Source organism: Formica exsecta, unplaced genomic scaffold (genome assembly GCF_003651465.1).
Source record: "Formica exsecta isolate Colony F162 unplaced genomic scaffold, ASM365146v1 scaffold443, whole genome shotgun sequence".
Taxonomy (NCBI): domain Eukaryota; kingdom Metazoa; phylum Arthropoda; class Insecta; order Hymenoptera; family Formicidae; genus Formica; species Formica exsecta.
Genome location: NW_021851667.1, coordinates 347,139 through 360,717, shown reverse-complemented (window position 1 = coordinate 360,717; position 13,579 = coordinate 347,139). Strand labels below are relative to the sequence as shown.

Here is a 13,579-nt window from a genome sequence, read left to right as displayed (position 1 = left end):
CGGCTTCGATATACTCCTTCCGATGCTGTGCGACGGACACGCGCGACGAAAATCGATCTCCGTTGCGTAAATATTTTATACCAATTTATCTCCCCTTGTGCATACAATATCAATTTTTTTTTTTTTTTTTTTTTTTTATACTCGAGAGTCTACTTATATGTTCTGTAAATGTAACAAACGGAGTACAATAAATTGTTATAATGCAGCGCACATTCTCCCGCTTGTATATCACATAACCCCCGTGACAAACATGTACCGCCTAGTTCCACAACGATGCGCGTCTTGTCAACTCGCTTCGCATAAAAAAATACTAAGTAATTACATTCCTTCCATCATTTTTTCTATATATTCTATCTTACTTCTATATTACAAATTTAAATTATTTCTTTTTTCTGAGCATTTTTTTTTTTTTTTTTTGCAAATATGTGTGTGTATATTTGATATATACGATTCTTTGAGAAATATTCAATTATTAAGAGATGTAGGTAGGTACGTTTTGGTTCAAAGGGGTCAGTCTCTAAAGAAAAGTTTGCATAAATAAATTATAAAAAAAAAAGGAAAAAATCAAATTAAGAAATACTGGAACTAAACGGGATACCAAACGGGTGAGTAATGGGCATTGTCCCCTCGCGGAAAATAATCGATTCCTACAATAAATTATGCTAAATAAGATAATATTTATATCATACCTAAATTTTTAAATGAACACTTGTTCGCTCGCTAAACTATCCGCAAATGGCGCGACAATGACCTTTGTGGCAAAGTAAAATGTCAAACCAAACGTTATAGAAATTGGCAATGCAGGTAGCGCTTTCTTGAATATGGCTAGCAACAGCAACGTCAAACACAGGCCCTATAATATACAAATAAAAAAAAAACACATTTATTAGAAAAATTTTATCCATATTCAATTGGTGAGCGTATTCTTAAATACGTACAATAAGAATAGCAACAAAGCAAGCCAAGGTAGTGTTCCAGTCTCCGTAACTGGACGCCTTTCCGACAAGCACGCTGTAGAATATAAAGTCACCAAGACCTAGTTTAACTCCGCGCTCTTCCTCGGTTACTGTCGCTTGCCCCTGCGATTCTCGTGCGCGATTTTCCTGTTGCTGCGCGCCTTCCCTCAACGAGTTTTCCCGCACCTCTTGAGCGCGCCTTGCGCTACGTTCGCCTGTGTGTGGAAACAGAATTATCAACTCCATTCTTTATAGACCTGTTTCATAAAAGGAGGTTCGATCTCTCGGATTAAAAAACATTGATTATTTAAATATAATTGATATATAATAATTTGTATGTGTGTAGTTTATACAAAGCTTACATATTACTTTGCTTTTATTAATTTTCTCTCATGAAAATATTTTATTAGTATTTGATCTATTATACCGTGTGTCTCTACCCATTCGGGAGTGAAACCGCCCTCTTCCGTATCATTAGATGTGCGATTATTTTGATTGTCCGCCTGACTACGCGTAGGAGATGCCGCGGTGTCTTCAGATGCCATTGTGGCCGCTTGTACATATCCAGCATAAGTCACGGTAAACGAATATAAGATAGTGGAAGAGTATATTAGAGCAGGGAAAATGGATTCGTTTCGTTCTTGTGCTGTTTCAACGAGTATTCTTAATGGGCCTTTTGGTGTTAAAACCGCAATCAAATCTAAGCACAAGTTGGAAAAATTCTGTAAAATTATCAATTTCTTATAGAGTAAATTTTCGACAAGTGATAATATCTTACCCCAAATACTTATAACACCGAGCACGACCCATGCCGTCCATTCGGGTAAATACTTGATAAAAACAAGCGCCATTAAGGCAGAAATAAATATCAAATATGCCTGTTGAAGTTGCAAAGGTCCTTGCCAATGAATACAAATCATTCCTACCACACCAAAATTCCATAAGCCTATGCCTAGTGTGAATACATCCATTGGAATGTTATAAGCTTTCAATATCTGCCTGCAAGTATAAGAATGCAGAATAAGCTTTCCTCAACTATCAAAGATAAAAATATTTTGAATTTACAATAGTATTCTATGTTTACACTTACTCGCAATATAGAATTGAAAACATTGAAAGCAACAATAAAGAGCTTATAATTAGCCAGCCGTGTATGACTTTATAAAATCTGTATTTATAAAGAATGATAAGTATCACAGTCATAACTACAATGACGCTCATAAGAATTAGCGAATTGGCAAACGCCTGCCAAACTTTAGTACTCGTATCAGAGCTGTCCTCATGAAATGGAGTGTATACTCTAAATAAAAACAAAAATTTGTTACTCCAATAAACTCATGTGTCGAGAATGCAATATATTATTATTAAAAATTGCAAAAGCAAAACTTACAAGTACATTCCTTTAGTTGTATAGAAATGCACTGAGCTAATAGTAGCCACTACAACCAGCATACATAGCGAAACAGGGACAAAGAGTTTGATCACATGTGCCGCTCCATACTTTAATTCTTCCTCTTCCTCGTCTCTATTGTAATGCCTCAGTCTGTTTTGATTATTGTTACCAGACGCACTGCGTCTATTCGATCGAGCGACAGTCGTGCCTGATGCTTCAATATGTACCTCAGGAACCCCATTTTCCACCTATAAATGTATCACTGTTAATAAATGTCACTTGGAGAAAAAGAGAGAGGATACTTTGATCAATATTCAAAATTTATCCGCAATCTCTCAATAATTATTAAAAAAAAAGAGAGAAATGGAAAAGTAATAGAATATATTGCTCGCGAGAAAATTACTTCCTCATTGACGTTCCTAGAACGGCCCTTTCTTAGACGGTCATTGCCCAGGATCAGGTCGTCCGTGCGAGACTCCGCGACGTGACCGTCCATCAGGCTTGTGTACTCGTTCGCGGAATCGTAATCACTCTCAGACATTCATCAAAGTCTGTATTTCCGGACGAACGGTTGAAAGACTCGTTCTTTGACAGTTTCCACTATGTGTTACTTTGGCACTCTCGACACGCCTCACCTCGTTTATTCCTCGAACGCGTTGCGCTTACATTAGAGAGAAGAAAAAGCGTAGATTAAATGGATTATTCGATTCAATTCTCTCGCTTATCTGTAAAATCTTACGACTTGTTGACAACCATTTACAACCTCTCTCCTCGTCTGTCGCGCGAGTGATTCACTGTGCGACCACCATCTTTGAAAAAAGTGTAAAGGTGAGATTCCTGCGCAATGATTTCTGCGCAGACGCTCGATGCTCGATGCTGCCATGTAATGGCACCTTAAGAGAGTGTTCTTTTTATTTACACCACGTTACATACTTCTTGCAGACTTTACGTTACTTTTATTGGTCACTTCAAATAATGGAGGATTTACATTGCGGCGATATCCCTATGTACGACATCCAATAGGATGATTTATTTTCAAGGGACAGAAAGCGTAGTTTATTACGATAAGATATGCGCAGTCTATACTTTCTATGTTTATGGTACGTATGTATCCTCTGATCCTCTCCTCTCTTCCCCGATGCCCCGATCACGATCCTGACGCCGCGAGCCGCGCCGCGAGTGCCGCGACTCTCGTCACTCGTGAAACGGGTTTGGTTTTTGGTTCGAAGCGGCAAAACAGCGGCAACGAGATAGTTTCCTCGACCCGGAGAAAGGTTTGGTGTTGTCCGAGTGAAATCAAGAAACGATTCCTCGTAATCCCGGCGTGATTGCCGTAAAGTGTAAATATGTCGTGCTAGTGCCGTAAATGTCAAGCACGATGAGCTTCTCCAGTGATGAGGTCAACTTTTTGGTCTATCGATATCTGCAAGAATCCGGTACGATCGTAGACTTGGCTCGTCACCTTGTAATGTATACGTTAAACGAATGCCGCTCTGGATTTTCTTTCACTCGTATAGTGACGACTTTTCCAACACAGTAACTGGGATTTCTTCGTTACGAGAAAGATTTTTTATTGTAATACACATGTAGATAATTAGCCCCTCATTTTTTGAACGAGCCGGCTTTATCGAAAGCTTATTCACTCCACTCATTAAAGTTTTTGTCTTACTTGTGTTTATTCTCATCTCAGTTTCACATTTTCGATGGGCGGTAAGATTTACATGATAGTTCCTGGAAGATAAACAAATTTGATTGAAAGAAGAAAGCGACTATATTTAATTTAATTAAATTTGCGACTTGCAAACTTTATTTAATATGACTTTTTATACTTGAAACAAATCTCATGATGGACTCGTTTAAGTTTAGCATTGTCGAGGTATAACAATTTGTGTTTTTTTTACCCCAATCTTTTTTTGTTTTTTAAACCTGTATCTCTTGTAGGCTTCCAACATTCTGCGTATACATTTGGCATAGAGTCACATATATCACAAAGCAACATCAATGGAGCTTTAGTGCCACCAGCAGCTCTCTTATCCATACTTCAAAAAGGACTACAATATACAGAAGCAGAAATATCTATAGGTGAAGATGGTACCGAGCAAAGAATGGTGGAATCGTTATCTCTTATCGATGCTGTCATGCCAGATGTTGTCGCGACACGACAGAATCAAATCAATCAACAAAAACAGCAAGTGAAAGCCGAGGGTCAAGATACAAATGGCGAAGAAGGTAATCTATTTGTTATATATTTTTTTTAACAATTAGAATATATAATGTACTGTACATCTACACATGTAACACTAAAGTGAAGATGCAAAGATTGAGCTAAGTGCTAAGAAGATAATAGATGTTAAACAGAAAATAATGCGCACACATATTGCTAAAAGCCTGGTACACCCTGGTTCGAGAAAATTAGAAATTTTTCAGACCTCCATATAACCCAGGCAGATTGAAATAGGGCGGCCAAAGATTACGGTCATTTTGCGAATTATATTACATATCACTTTTGTCAGATGTGACAATAAAAAGTATATTTCTCTAAAGAAATATGTTTTCATTGCTAGAATCCAGACAAAAGTGACAAAACATAACTCAATATCAATCTGTCCGTCAATTAGTGGCAAACAGCTTTTTAAATAAAATTAATGAATGAATTGAAGTATAAATTGATAATATAACTTGTAATTCAACAGCAATTGTCTCTTTACTATTATTTGTATTTGTATTCTTGGAGTAATTATTAGAAAGAGAAATTGATTTCTCTATCTTTTTGTGATTGCGTCGGACAGCAATAGCGCTTTTCACTCTTGGTTCTGTCTTCCCAGAATAGTTTTATGCAAAATATTGTTGGTGATTGAGACAATGTTCGTAGTTTTTATCTAATACAAAAGAAAATACTCTCTTCTTTTCCCAGTTGTCCCATCTAATGAAGGTGTAAGTAATAATGATCGAGGTGGCGACAGAGGAACGGAGATGGAAGTGGACGAACAGACGACTGGAGCGACGACAGGCTCCAACGCCAGTGCCGTTGAAATCCCTGCCAGTAAGGCTACAAAATTACGCGGCCACGAATCAGAAGTGTTTATCTGCGCCTGGAATCCGACTACTGATCTTTTGGCTTCTGGTTCGGGTGACAGTACTGCGCGCATCTGGGACATGTCGGATAATTCGCTAGCACCCAACCAATTGGTTTTGCGTCACTGTATTCAAAAAGGAGGCACGGAAGTGCCGAGCAATAAGGACGTTACATCATTGGACTGGAAGGTACGGACAATCGCCGATATATAGTTCTACTTATTTTTTGTTAAATACGATGATGCGTACATTTTGAATTTCTGCAGTGCGATGGCACGTTACTCGCGACAGGAAGTTATGACGGATATGCGCGTATTTGGACAACCGACGGACGGTTAGCGTCTACATTGGGTCAGCATAAAGGTCCGATCTTCGCATTGAAGTGGAACAAACGCGGCAATTATATTTTAAGCGCCGGCGTCGATAAAACGACCATCATCTGGGACGCCGAAAGCGGACAGTGTACACAACAGTTTAGTTTCCATTGCGCACCTGCCTTGGACGTCGATTGGCAGACGAATACATCGTTCGCCAGTTGTTCCACAGATCAGTGTATACATGTGTGCAAACTCAATGTGGATAAACCAATCAAGAGCTTCCAAGGACACACGGTGCGTATATATATATATATATCGAGGAAAATCTTGTTCGATTTAATCAAGTGCACGATATGTTATTCTTTTCATTGTTTTGTAGAACGAAGTCAATGCAATCAAGTGGGATCCACAAGGAAACTTACTGGCCAGTTGTTCAGATGATATGAGTTTAAAAATCTGGTCTATGAAGCAAGACACATGGGTACACGATTTACAGGCGCATAGTAAAGAAATTTATACTATCAAATGGTCTCCGACTGGTCCAGGAACACACAATCCGAATATGAATTTAACTTTGGCTAGTGCATCGTTCGATTCTACTGTTAGACTGTGGGATGTGGAGAGAGGTGTATGCATACATACGCTTACAAAGCACACCGAGCCAGTCTATAGTGTAGCATTTAGTCCGGATGGGAAGTTTCTCGCTAGTGGTAGCTTCGACAAATGTGTTCATATATGGTCGACTCAAGTGAGTATCTCTCGATTTTTGACCGATTTATGACTGATATAATGTTGGAATTGAAATTGTACTAATATATACATATATATATATATATATTTTTTTTCTTTTTCATTCAAACAGAGCGGCCAGTTGGTGCACAGTTACAAAGGCACGGGCGGCATTTTCGAAGTCTGCTGGAATAGTCGCGGTGATAAAGTCGGTGCATCGGCATCCGATGGCAGTGTATTTGTTCTCGATCTTCGTAAATTATAATTACATCGGCGTTATATAGAAGGAATATTTTTCATCGATTTGTGTGTGCGGCAATATCGTTAGAATTTGAGATTATATCAGCCGTTCAACTTTATCTTATTTTTTCACTTTTCTGTTATACGGGGTGGTCCATAATATCACAAATGCGCTATTCACGCAAGATTTTTTATGTAACAGTATCTTGCTAGAGAGATGCAACGACGGAATTTCATGCAATTGTACCTTTGCGACGAAATTTATGGATATCTTTCGTGCTTTATTTATATTCTTTATTGTAATAAGATTTATAGACTTCAACCATGATACAAAATTATAAGGTTTTAATTATATATTCAAGTATTTAATATAGACAAACGCGAAATGTAATAAAATAAAGAATTGGTCCCCAAAATATCATTTGAGATAATTTTGGATCACTCTATATAATTGTATTTAAGTTACTTGAATCTTGGATATGTTTATGATTTATATATGTTGTATATTTATATATTACTTTAAGAACTCTACAATTAAAAAATTATACAAAATAATAGACCAACTCGAGGAGCAAATAACGGATGAATGTACAATTTACGAGAATTTTAATAAATTAAAGATCACAAAAATAAAACTTTTATCCACACAGCAGTTTTAGAGCTTACACGCCATGATTTATTAAATTTTTGATTTTGTGCTTATGGATTGATCGCTATTTAACTTCAATTTTATTTTCCTCCTGCAAGTTTTAGATACAATTTTGTGATGAATAATGAATTTGGGTTTTCGCGCGACATACTCTTTTGGAGTGATTCACGAGCATTAGGAACCAGTTTTTTATGATGACAATTACATCTTGATATAAATCATTACTCTACATTTGTCCTTCGAGTCAGTCTATTAGTTTGTTTATTTTCATTGAAGTCTTTTTGTCATTTCAAAGTATTATAAATGATATTTAACGTACAGGCAATTTTCAATTAAAAAAAACTTTTTTTAAAGATTATTTCCTTAATATGACTTTAAAAATGCATAAAGAGAAAAGCATGTACATTGACAATGTTTTTAATCGTAACACTGTACAGTGTAACAGTTCGATAGACGTAATATTCATAGAGAAATGAATTACCATCTTCATTCGCTAAAAATGATTGGAATATGTTATTCCAAGTGTATAACTGTAATAATATTAAATATTATGTAAGCATCTCGATAAAATAAATAAAAAAAATAATTTTTTTTTAAGAAAAATTGTGATTGTGGTCGAAAATAATGAAACTCTATTATAGCTATTACTCGCCATATCCACGATCCTTTTTATAATGTATAGGGACAAAAAAATATTCATCGCTGGCTTTAAACGAAATTTATTATCATTAGTTACGTGTATCACACAACTTAATATTTCTATTAGCTGTCATCGATTTGATATCTCATTATAACCAATTAATAGCAGGCGATCTAAAAAAAGTTATATATTTAATTATGTTTCTGTAAATAAGTAATTATTTATCGCGCTACGATATCTATATGTGCAACATACATATCTCAATGTATTCATAAATCGTTTCTTGACAAATATTTAAATTAGTTTTTTAATAATGAAAAAGACTTCGAAGAAAAAAAGAGTCTCTCTATATATTCTAACTTCTATATATAACACTGAGAGATTGATATTGAAAGAGACTTAATAACTACATTTTTCTTGGATATCCTAAGATCGCATTTTGATGAAACAAATTGAAATTATAAATTTTTTTAAATATTCTTATGTGGCATAATCGTATCGTATCGAATATTAAATAATTATAGTAATAATGCATACACGTTTTATTTTTGCCGTATTTTCTGCGACACCTTCAATCCAGTGTATTATTTTAGACACTTTGTTCGATAATCGCTGCTTTTGTACTCTTGTTACGATAAATAACAACTGAGTAAATATATAACAGCAAAAAGAAACGAAACAATCGTATAGTTAACAGTAATCAAAACTAAATTATAATTTAAAAAAAAAAAAGGACAAGATAACGTAAAATTATTTCTAAATTAGTATGTAGAATACATCTGTTGTACTTTATCGATCTTATCATGTATTATAATAGTCTCCTTTCAACATTAAATAGTATATTTGTGTAATTGCCGGATCCTTTTACAAGATTTAGGTAATTCTTTATCGATTCGTGGACAATTTCTTTGATTAACACACTATGCAGAAAATAGATATCGTTCAGAGTTGCAAACTGCAGGTACATATATGCAGCCAAGTGCCTCTCGCATCCAACGATCGACGCTGGTATATACGAGAGGCGGTATCGCTATCGATATAATAAAATATTTGTACATTTATATTGAAGTTGGCAAAAGTAAAATTATAAGTTCAATCAACTCACGTCGCTTTCATATCGCCTTGTCTTCTGCAAATGCGAATAATTGATAAATGCTGCGGATACAATTAAATACGCTAGAAGGAACGGGGGTATTCTCTGCGTAATAGAAGAGCTTAGACAAGATCACAATGTATAATACTGCTTCGTTACACCTTTCTCCATGTCCGAAGAAGCTAAGATATAGAAAGGAACGGTAAGAAAAGCTCTTAGATAAAGCTCTCAGATCTTTGCACGTTTGTTTGGAGAAACGTTACGCGCAATGGTCACAAATCTATCATACGTCATCGTACGTAATCTTCGAACAATACAATCGCTATTTTTTATTCTTGCCAAACCAAATGTAAAATTACGCATTAATATATTACAACCTGACTCAATAAATAAGCTAAAATTAGTAGAATTATATAGAAAAGAAGTCGAAAATATTATGCGCAAAATATTTCGATTCCTCAATTGGGTTTGCTCACACCTGTTACACACTAATTGTAAAATTCAAACACTTGTATCGCCTGTTGCAACTGCCATTAATTCGTAAACTACTTGTAACGCGAGAAATACGGATAAACGAAAAACAAGAACGACCAATAAAATAACTTATCACAACAATGATGGTCGATTAAAAGTCGCATATAGCAATAAAGCTAAGATATCGGATCTGGAGTTTTTCTTTGCAGGTCGAGGACGCGGTTACAACAGACGTAGTTCATTAGCCTGCACCTGAAAGATTAAAACATTATACAATTATCAATACAATTGTAATCTTTCCAAAATTAATCTTTCTCTATAAAATCGATCATATCGACGAGATCTAGAAATTAAGAATTAGCAAGGCAAAAACTTATTTAAGAATTAATTCTTCGTTGCAACGCCTTCTGACATGAGTCTAAATAAATTTAGGAAAAAGGATAGACAACTCGTACTCTGGCCATCCGATCGTCCTGCGATCCGCGAAGCAACGGATCATCCTCTTCGATCCACTCGATCCTGTTGGACATTGCAGGCCTGTCACGATCGTTTCTCAATTTGCCGGATCTTGCGATTCTGCCAGCGTCCGATTCCGGCACCGATCTCTTGCCGATATTCTCGAGAACGCGGCGATTTTCCTGGATCTGCCGCAAATCTTGCTCCTGCTTCCTACGAGCCAGCTCCAGCAGGACCCTCTGCCTCAGCACATCCAAGTTGTTGACGATCGACAGGGACCCGATTCTCTTGGCGCGCGTCACGTCCGATCCGAGCTCGTTGCCCAATATCTCGTTCTATATATAACGTACGGTTACAATCCTTAAAATACAATAGAGAGAACACGAGCACATTTGTCGACATAATCTATTGTTCATCAAAATGAATATTCTATTGTCAAAATAGATTTTAGTTAATCGTGCATAAGAGGCAATTTTTCTCACTTTATAAAATAATAAGGTTTCCTCCGGTGTGATCAAAAGGTAGCTTAGGTTTTTAAAGATCAAGGTATAACGCTATTAATATTTAGAATTTTTTCGTCCGCATTTCAAGGAACATTGCGTAAAAGTATATTATACGACGACATAGTGGTGACGGAGTCGCATTATTCACGTGACATTCATTATTTGCTCTTACCCGAGTCTGTAAATGCGCATCTTCCGGTTCAGTGCATTATACAGCGTAAGTTGAAAGCTCTCTTGCGAGCTTTGGCTCGAGCTATCGCACTTTCGAATGTCATTACACATCGTATAAAATTCGCAATTGCTCACGACGTGAAATTATATGTAAATTGAACATTATACGCTCGAAAGAGAGTGAAAGAGAGAAGGATACAGTATCAAAGGAGAATCGTTTCGCAAAAATGTACAACCTATTAATTTGGTTTAAATTAATTGTTCATCTATCGCTCGCTTTAATCGAAGATACATGACTTTTGATCGCAGGATTAATTATCTCAAATATTTAATGCTAGAATTCAAGCTGCAAATTCTTGGTTGTCTTTAATCGCGCTTGCAAGTTTTCCGTCTACTCTATTTTGTCTGATCTCTTTAAATCATTCGTTTGACTATAACAAATCAAGTGTCACGAAGAGCTGCTCTTGGATAGTTTGATAATCAATGTGTGTTAAACAACAAGGATTCAAGTAATGTATGAAGGAGATTTAACCAAAAATAATGTCAATAATTTCATCTATTATTGCGAGATTGCATTCCCAGACAACACAAAATGTCCTCAGGATCATCCTGAATATGTCCAGGATGGTTCAGGATATTTGTAGGATGTTTTAAGATATTATTATAAATATATTTTATGAAAATTTAATATGCATACATGATTACTTTCGGTTATGTAGGCTATTTATTATAATTTAGAAATTTTAAGTATTGTAATAAGTATTAATGTCCTATAAATGTCCATTGGATAACTCCTGGATGTCTGTAGGATATCTGCCCTGTCTATTATATTGAATGTCCTTTGGATTTCCAGAGGACATATACATGTGCAATTAATTGTTAACATTAATTTCGTTTAATATTAATAATTGAATTTGATGCGCACATTTTCATATATTCAAAATTATTATTTATTTAATATTTCATGAGAAATGTTACTATGCGCAACATTCCATAAACTTTACAAAAAATAGTATTCAACCGCTAGTTCGTTTGTTTACCGCTATGCGACGCGCGAACTCGTATTTGAGATTTGGTCATGAGAATTATATAAAGCTTGCAAAGAGCAACTAACAGGAAATTAAAAATATAATTATTTTTTATCAGTTCAATTTTTCTGATGCAATCCCAACATAGGGAATTCAGATATTGGATTGTTTTTAAAATATTACACGACTCAAATCCGGAAGCCAAACCTAAAATATTCATGTACAGCACGAAAACCTCAAATATTAAAGAACGTGAACTATTTTTAGTATTAGATTTTTAGTATTGGCAGTAAATAACAGAACGCAATCTTAATTTATATTTAAATTTTAGAATTTGTTTCTTTTAACGTATGAAAAATATCCCTAACATATCCTATAGAAATCCTTAAGGTGTTCCACAGGATCTCCCTGGATTCTCTAGAGGCTAGTGTACGGCTATCATTTATTCTTCCTCAGGACATCCAGAGGAGATCCGAGGATTAAAATAGGATATCCTCAGGATATCCTACATGTATGTCCTGGATGCCCTTTGGACGTCCTAAGGACATCCTTGTGCTGTCTGGGTTATCACGTATGTAAACACATAATTCTTTTATGCCATAACAAACTTTTTTGAAAATTTGCTGCTTTTGAAGGATCAAACATAACAAATTTATTTGTACGCATAATGTTTGACAAGAGAATGCATATTTTATACACAGTGCGCGTCTTTTTACGTTATGTTTCACATTAAAACAATAAATCGTGCATGAAAAATGCAATAATATAAGTAATATTACAATTTTTACTTTTTCAGTAGAGTATACGCAACGAAAGTTGCTTTGATCCTTGGAGCTTTCAAAAGTTATCCACTCCGAAATAAACCGCGGAAATCGTACAGAATGTCACAGGAAATAAAAAGGAACGCAAATCCTATGTAATCCCACGGCGTGAGATCTCCCACGTGTACGCATTTCTAAACTAGGGAAAGGGAATATCTCCATTCATGAATCGGATTCTCTTCCTCGGTTCACTCGTATATATACGTATATTTACGTCATTTTGCATCACGCCAATACGAAACCGAAGCGCTTACCGTGTATCTCCTGCGTATCTTGTATACGTATGTGTTATCTGTATCGCGAATACTACTAGTCGATCCAACACACAATTAACAATTCAAAACGTAAAGCGTGCTTGTGTAAACCAACCAAGCGAGATCTGACATATGTCTCGTGTCGACACAATAGTCCTTGCATTTGGAATTGTTGTTTCGCAACAAACGTGATTTCCGCGCGGACGCACTTCAACATATTAAGAATTTATCGACGGATTATTGACGATACCCTCTTATCACTTCAATGAACTTTGTAGTCTCAAAATGCCACTTGCCTTTTTTTATGACTCTTTTAAGAGAATTAAAAATATTTTTCGTTAAAAATTGATTATATATATACTTATAATGATGCAGCAATAAGTTTAAAAAAATAAAAACATAAGAAATTTATACGCATAAAATTGCTCGTGACAATTATCAAAACAATTACATAAACAATATTTTTTTGAAAATTGTTTTTTTTTCGTCTTATTCTCTGAAAAGTTTAAGAGCCTTTTTAAACTCACGACGTTTTAGACATATCATCCATCTTCGATTAAAGAGAAAAGAGCGCGATTTTTACGTCACAATAATAGCGGAAATAAATGTTGCATGTTATTTAAGATGTTCCCCGAAAAGAATATACCTCCAGTTCTGGTATCCTTTCATCCATCAAGAGGAAAATTTTGGGACCGTCATTCGACACATCCCTTCTTTCGTACGATGATAGAGGAGCGGAACTTGTGAGGCCGATTATCGTCGTAGACGCCAGAATGCCGA

General features: G+C 35.6%; 3 protein-coding genes across 7 annotated transcripts in view; 1 reads left to right on the top strand and 2 right to left on the bottom strand.

Annotated features, from left to right (window-relative positions):
- The window catches only part of LOC115240618 (presenilin-2), a 7,834-nt gene extending 4,655 nt beyond the window's left edge, over positions 1-3,179 (bottom strand). The window contains exons 1-8 of one of the 3 annotated variants that reach the window (XM_029815871.1): positions 3,089-3,179; positions 2,753-3,010; positions 2,347-2,597; positions 2,047-2,256; positions 1,735-1,955; positions 1,384-1,656; positions 939-1,171; positions 114-853 (exon numbers count right to left, since the gene is read on the bottom strand). In XM_029815871.1, the coding sequence (XP_029671731.1) occupies positions 698-853; positions 939-1,171; positions 1,384-1,656; positions 1,735-1,955; positions 2,047-2,256; positions 2,347-2,597; positions 2,753-2,890 (1,482 nt within the window). In that variant the 5' untranslated portion in view covers positions 2,891-3,010; positions 3,089-3,179 and the 3' untranslated portion in view covers positions 114-697. Of the gene's footprint in view, positions 1-113; positions 854-938; positions 1,172-1,383; positions 1,657-1,734; positions 1,956-2,046; positions 2,257-2,346; positions 2,598-2,752 lie in introns of those variants that run through there. The other 2 variants (XM_029815873.1, XM_029815872.1) reach the window with 2 other exon arrangements.
- A 302-nt stretch (positions 3,180-3,481) lies between these two features.
- LOC115240629 (F-box-like/WD repeat-containing protein TBL1XR1) lies at positions 3,482-7,942 on the top strand. The gene is made up of 6 exons (XM_029815891.1): positions 3,482-3,785; positions 4,291-4,578; positions 5,264-5,613; positions 5,691-6,035; positions 6,121-6,489; positions 6,604-7,942. Exons 1-6 carry the CDS (start codon positions 3,716-3,718, stop codon positions 6,733-6,735), a joined length of 1,554 nt encoding a protein of 517 aa, XP_029671751.1. The 5' UTR covers positions 3,482-3,715; the 3' UTR covers positions 6,736-7,942.
- A 123-nt stretch (positions 7,943-8,065) lies between these two features.
- The window catches only part of LOC115240630 (diuretic hormone 44), a 33,919-nt gene continuing 28,405 nt past the window's right edge, over positions 8,066-13,579 (bottom strand). For 2 of the 3 annotated variants that reach the window (XM_029815893.1, XM_029815894.1), the window contains 3 exons: positions 13,446-13,579; positions 10,022-10,357; positions 8,067-9,818 (listed from right to left, as the gene is read on the bottom strand). In XM_029815893.1, the coding sequence (XP_029671753.1) occupies positions 9,789-9,818; positions 10,022-10,357; positions 13,446-13,579 (500 nt within the window). In that variant the 3' untranslated portion in view covers positions 8,067-9,788. Of the gene's footprint in view, positions 9,819-10,021; positions 10,358-13,445 lie in introns of all 3 variants that reach the window. The other variant, XM_029815895.1, reaches the window with a different exon arrangement.